The sequence below is a fragment of the Mytilus edulis genome, chromosome 14 (assembly GCF_963676685.1).
Source record: "Mytilus edulis chromosome 14, xbMytEdul2.2, whole genome shotgun sequence".
Taxonomy (NCBI): Eukaryota; Metazoa; Mollusca; class Bivalvia; order Mytilida; family Mytilidae; genus Mytilus; species Mytilus edulis.
In genome coordinates this window covers 58,283,185-58,290,379 of record NC_092357.1, presented here as the reverse complement: position 1 = coordinate 58,290,379, position 7,195 = coordinate 58,283,185, and the positions used below count along the sequence as shown (strand labels likewise).

At 30.1% G+C, this 7,195-nt stretch overlaps 1 protein-coding gene across 4 annotated transcripts in view; it reads left to right on the top strand.

Annotated features, from left to right (window-relative positions):
* The first annotated feature begins 884 nt into the window (after window positions 1–884).
* LOC139503733 (low-density lipoprotein receptor-like) overlaps window positions 885–7,195 on the top strand; it is a 30,580-nt gene continuing 24,269 nt past the window's right edge. For all 4 annotated transcript variants that reach the window (XM_071293580.1, XM_071293579.1, XM_071293577.1 and 1 more), the window contains exons 1-2: window positions 885–1,025; window positions 4,512–4,577. In XM_071293580.1, coding sequence (XP_071149681.1) covers window positions 4,523–4,577 — 55 coding nt within the window. In that variant the 5' untranslated portion in view covers window positions 885–1,025; window positions 4,512–4,522. The remainder of the gene's footprint in view (window positions 1,026–4,511; window positions 4,578–7,195) is intronic.

Sequence of the window (7,195 nt, the reverse complement as noted above, 5' to 3'; positions counted from 1 at the left end):
GGAAAGTCTCTAATCACATAAATGTTAGAAATAATTCAAGATTTAAAATTGTCCAGTAGTTCATAAGAATTTCTAAGAATCCACAAATGGTTAATACCACTAATTGATTACAATAATTTTGTCGTTTGTCGTTCAACGTATTTTCTAATTTACAAGAGAACTATAACATAATGACATACTGTAGAACAATAACATAATGACTGGATCTTTTAAAGTAAAATGTTTCTTTATTCAATCTATTTACTGAAACATTTACAAAATAATCAGCGAAAAGACATGAACTTTTGCAATGCCAAGATAAAGGTATCGACAGATTGTAGGTCCATGAATGTGTATAAACAGTAATAATTAGTTTGCTTTTAATTTACTGACAACGTTTAAACAAATAAACATAATATTCAATGATCTTATTACAGTGTTAAATTGGTAACAGTTTATAATGAGTTTATCTAAAAGGACCGATAAGTTTGCATGAATCGTTTATAAATTTCCTGGCACGATAAACAACATTTTCGTAAAAAATGAGAATTTGCTATCCCGTTTGAAATAAGTTCTCTACAGATCCAACCAAACTTCAAAACCAAATATTTATATCTAATGGAGAATTTAGTAAAGGTTTTAAGTAATTTGTGGTAACAATCCCTTGGCTTAGTACTTTACCAGTAATAAATAGATTACGTTCGTTGAAGTAAAAAAAATACAGGTATAGCGAACGAGCTGTGAAATAATAACGTAGTCAGATGGTCCTAACAAAACTTATATATTTAAAGGCCGTAGTCAGTCTGTATATGCAATCTATCAAAGGGTACACACAAATTTATGAACCTAAGTGTGTATCCAACTGTATCAATACCTATGAGGTAAATGAAATCCTTTTAAAATGAGTGAAGGTCGACGATGTTATCGTACAATAACTTGAAATAAGAATTATACACTTTAAACATTTTACAAGGTCATAAATGTAGCTATTTGTTGTGCGCAATTCATTACGAAATCGTCTGTAAATGTATCGGCTGGAGCACTGGGTGAGTTGTAAATTTTTGATATTTTTCAATATTTTATCAAAGTTATATTCAACCTTAAAGCATAGACTGATGAACATAAACACAGAGACAATTACAGATTGTATTGTATTGTGTTTTTTTTTTTGCGTTTATATCGTTTTATTTTTTTTTATGATACAGGAATGGTAGAATGTCCGTTTGAAAGACAACATTGTAGTACACTTATCGACTTGTCACTGGGTGTAAATTTATAAGACACCAGGAATTAACGAAAAAACGAGAAAATTGATGTGTAAAATTATTCAATATGCTGGCTTGTTTAATGACAAGAAAGAGTCTTTAAAAGAGGGAACAAAAGATACCAGAGGGTCATTCAAATTCATAGATTGAAAATAAAAACGGCTAAAAATAAAACGACAAACAAACAAATAACATTACAGAAGACACAACATAGACAGAACATTCCTGCACTTAACATATTTATATACCAACGAATCTTATTGTTACGTAGAAATAAAGTCCAAACTTTCTAATTAGAAATAGCTTGACAGTGTGCGATTTACCTCACAAACCTATATCATGATATATGTATAGATTATAACATGCTCTTTTCCATATTGGCCCTGGTATCATCCCGAGACTCCCATATCGGCCTCGAGGCCGATATGGGTCGAGGGATGATACCCGGGCCAATATGGAAAGACATGTTATATCCTTTTTATCACATATTTAAGTTCTGCAGAAAGGAGAAAAAAAAAATCAATTATAACAATTTGATGAAACATAAAAGGTAAAATGTAAAATTAAGGACGCAATGACGTCACGTCATTTGAAATCAGGGCACATTATCAATATACTCTTTGTTGACCCGGGCAATATTGAGCTTATTACATATGCAAAACCTAAGGTATTTATAACAAATATGGGATAAATTTTGATATTTGCATCAGGACAAAAGTCAAATGAACTTGAATGTTGACACAATATAATTTTTGTAATTATAACCTGATTTCTAGACATCATCTACATAAATTTTATTTATTATTTGATACAGTCACAGCCTCAACAGGTGTGTCAATTTAATTCAACGAGGATTTATTTTCAAGCCTACATTTTGTCGTGAAATCACCAGAGATGTTATTACCAAATATTGTGCAATACGTTTTTTTCTTCTCTATGTTAACATTAAATTACAAATGTATTAAACATTTGGAAGGCCACGCTTAATTTTTTTCAAAACTTGATTGTCTCATTTCAACAGACAGTGTATCACATTATATGAAAATTTTATTACACGATTATGATGAAGTTTCACAATATATGTTTTAAATCATTCCGTTGATAATATCAGAAGATGATTAAGAAAAACAAACAAATAGAAAGGTTTGGTCCTAGAAATCGAAAAAAGGTAAATCTGCAAAACTACGTCAGAGTTCAAAGAAATATGAGTCATATGTCAACGAGAGAAACCCAGAAAAATATGAAACACAAAACCATAGATAAAAAAACATTCAGGTCAACATACAGTAATAATCTAGTGGTCATTGTGGTATATACATATAGCTTACCTGCATATCAAAGTGTCTTCAAATTTCCAAAACGTCAATTCTACCGAAGCTACCATTATCTTTAAATTTCATACGTTCCTAAAAATAGGTAAAAGGAAATTATCGAGTAAATATATGACCTGAATATAAACATGATGATAATCATTCCAAAATTGATTTGAGAAAAAAGTTAAACAACTGAAATAATCCAATGAAAATCCAAAACAGAGAAAAACGATATCAAATAGCAAAAGCAAAAGCCTAAACTAACAAAACGAATTGAAAACATCGGTAAAATTTCTCACTTGTAACAAACATTTCTAGATTAAACAAATGAGGTTTAAACCTGGTTTTATAGCTGGCTTAACCTCTCACGTATATGACAGTTGCATATCATTCTTTTATATTAACAACATTGTGTGAGCAAAAATTTTGAACTGTGTGTATGATACGATCCCTTGAAATATAAGATTTTAAAAAAAGTCATAAAGGAAATCACGCTTCTAAATTAGTATATCAAACTGGAGAATCGGCTACACACAATTTATCAGTGGATATCAAGTCAAAAGATTTGGGAAGGACAATTCATTTATAAAGATATGTAATATCTACAACAAAACAATACATTACAAAACATTTTGGTTAAGCTGACTATGCCACAAATACCTGGGATATTCTGAGCCAAAATTGTTCAACAACAAAAACTATAAAAAAAACAACGATTAAAACTGAAGGCTAGATGCATAATAACAAATCTGCAAGAATGTATTGTGATTTTCTGTCAACTGACTAAAACTGATTTTTTAACAAATACACAACCGTTAAAATGGACAAACACCCACCCCCCCACCACACAACCTGTTGAGTTAAGACAGAAATAGTTTCCAGTACCCGGTTGTTAGTCCAGTAGCCAGTACTTTGGTACTGACATAAATTTTTTTTTGAAACCTACGTTATACTATTTATGACATCAAATGTATTTCCCTTTGGTTTCTTGTTCTTTTTTTCTGCTTATTCTCTTTGTCATCCATGGATTCTCTAGTTTTATTTTATTTTAGGAGACATTGATGGTCGAGCTGACTTTTCTTTTCTTTTCTTACGACCCAAAGAAAAACATTCCTTATTCCGTATTTCCTTTTATTAATCATATATTTTTCAACACTTTAATATTTTTCATATTCGTCAATTTTTTCCCAATTCTTACAATTGACGTTGTTATTACTGAAGTAACATTTTGCTCTAAGGAAGCGCATGTGAAAGCTTACAGATGCTTAATAGATAAATATATACTTGATACTTGGAATTTATATACGGTGCTAAACGTATTGAAACATTTGATTACTTCAATTGACATAACAACTACTCATCATGGATATAAATTACATTTTGGGAAATTGATTTTATTCAAAACGAAATGTGAGTCCTCTTCATTGATTGCCTTAAATAAGATTTGAATGATCGTTCAATATACGAACATTTGATTAACTTTATTAACTAATACATTAACATCTACGTGAATGTGTTTTATCGTCTGCTGCACATTTAAATCGGTAATTTTAACTTACCAATGCCATGTCTCTCCTTTCATTCGCAGTGTTGTATGTGATTTAAAAAACAAATTATAATGGTACGTGCATTTTATCTTGGTATTGGGATTGTCATGGTAGTATCATTCTATTTAAACCTTGCAATCTGATATACGCAGTTAATCTGTACTTATAAGTTATATTTTGAAAAACTGCGACTTTATTACGCATTAAAACTGACACGTTGTATTAATTTATTAAACGATTCACATTTGTTACATTCGTTACAATGAAATGTAGATATATCAAAACGATTAGAAAAGTTCTCGAGTACAAGTTTGATTTTAGTTAATAAGCTTCGTCGTTATTACATTTCTTAGATTGTTCTTTTAACTGTAACTTCCATGTATTGACTTCCCCTATGTGTTATGTAGATAACATCAATATGGAATTTCAATTTTGTTCTGGATGCATCATTCTTGTTTGCCTGATAGGTCAAGGTAAGTATCTTTTTTAAGGATTGATTTTTATAGTAATATTAGTTTATTGGTTGATGTTATTGTTAGAAACAAATATGGCAATATCTAGAAAAAGGCATGCTTTCATTGTTCATAAATATTAAAAATGAAAAAGTTATCTGTCTATTCTACTTCAATATTTACATTGTATTTTCATTGTGCGTGAAAACTGTTTCTAAGTGTTTTATTTTATTCTTTATTTATATTTGTATAATTCTCTAACGTGAAACAAAACATCAAAATATAAAACAATAACCTCGAATAAACAGAAAACAAGGTAAAAGGTCGTATGTGAACATGAAAATATGCTTTTTCAGAAAGAGAGTATACAAAATTGCCATACGTCCTGTTAGTCAGGTTGAAAACAAATAGTAAAAAAATACAGACAAAAAATTGTAATAAAGGAACATTTTTATTTGATGAGGAACTTTCCGTTATGAATTTTCCTCTGCGTTTAGTATTTATGTAATTTTATTGTTTTCATAAATTAGAAAAATTGTCTGTTATATTTTGAGTAAGCGTATTTATACTTGATATAATAAGAAAAAATCAAGCTTTTGTATGTGTTGTTTAGAAATTCAAATGTATGAACACTCCAACTTGTTCACCAATAACAGTGGCGGATCCAGGGGGGGGGGGGTTCTGGGGGTGCGCAACCCCCCTTTATTTTTGCCGATCAATGCATTTGTATCGGGACATATGTTTTGCACCCCCCCCTTTGCCCTGGGTGCCCTGGGTTAGCACCCCCCCTTTCGAAAATTCCTGCATCCGCCCCTGAATAATATGTAAATTTTATGAAAAAAAATATTTATAACTCCTGATTACAAAATAGTCGTATGGTTTCCCTATTTGTTAATATAATAACATTATTTTGTCTTGCTGAGTTGTTCATTAAAATTCTACAAATTGTTAATGTAATTATTATCGTAGTTAACTTTTTTCTTGCAAAGAGAAACACAATACAATGACATAGCTACGGTTGTTTTGCTACACCTTTAATTTATAAATTGGGTTACAGTAACATAATATTACAATGGGTGTATCTTAAATAAAGGTACACTTTGAAATAGCTAGTATGTCACATAATCAAAAGAATAGATTGCTTATATTTTGTTCTTGCATTTTATGATATTTATCATTGCAAAGTTTATGAATTTCTTATTACGAAGTAAAGTCCTGACTGTAAATCAGACTCTTGTTAAAGTCTTTTTTAATCTGTTACAAAAAATTCTAACAAATCGATCAAATGTACTGAATGGCTGATAGTTTAACTAAATTTAGAAACCTGCTCGTGCATTTTTCATTGTTATTCAACGCAAAATCATCATCGCAGATACCTCATAGACATTAATGGAGCAATAATTATTACATTTTTATATCTTTTTCATCTACAATGGTCTTTGCAAATGTTGCAAAAAAAAAAAACAACTGTTAAAATCAACCATGCGTTTATTTGAAAAGATTTAGCTGACCTTTCTTGTTGTTTCTACATTTCAATCATTCAACTCATTCATATATCGTATTTCCATCTAATGTTTTTGAACGAAAAAATAGCGTGAAATTCTCAACACACTAGGCATCAGATCTTCATTCCTTTTTCGATCGGACAAAGCTCCGTATTTATTTGTGTTATATGCCAAACGAACTCAACCTACACTTTTGTATTAGCAAGGGTATATTGTGGGATGGGAGAGGTCCAGAGATGTCTATGTTTCTATACCCAAGAAAATCATTTGGTTTTGAATAAAAGGATATAAAGGTACACATAAATGCCACAGTAACAAAAGGACACAGACACATTAAAACATTAAGAGTCAACATTCATTCCTTTTTTTATAGAAAGATGCATAATAATAAAGAATAATAAATTGACTCAATACAAGTTTACGGAGTTAATTAAAAAAAAAATTACCGTCAAATATAGTATATCCCAAAAGACACAAAGATATCAAGTCTCAAGTGCTTGGTTGAAAAATATAACCTGCCCTATTTGAATTTTGATTGGTGAAAATTGAAGAAGTTCTTATATAAACCAGTAGAAGAAATACACTTCACTTTATACTATAACGATCAAATACATTATGCTAATGGATGACGACCAACGGCAAATAGACTGACTATTAAGAATGATAACATGTCAATACAATATGAGTATCAACCACGCTTTTTACTAGACTAAAACGCGGAGTCGGTGTTTTATGCTTTAGTTTAAAAGATATGAGTTCGAAGAAAGAAAAGTCAATCGAACTGGACATATTTCTGACTATAGTCGACCAGTATGTGATCATGTATTATAATGCCACGTGTTTAATGTTGAAAAGGTAAAAAGCCAATTTAAACGTTTTTTTTTTACCTAGTCGCATATATTTTTTTAATATGGTTCTTATTTACTGTTTTAATACGCTTTATAAAATATGTTTTTTTTTTTCACGCAAAGATTAAAGTAAGAAAGGTTCAAGTTTTTCAGGTCCGTTTGCTTCATGTGATGCTAAAAATAACAAATAAATGTTCAAGCAGTGTGATTTAAATCTTTTAACAAAGAAACTACATACACTTGTAATGTATTTGATCGAATCATTAAAATTATACACCCCTGTCCA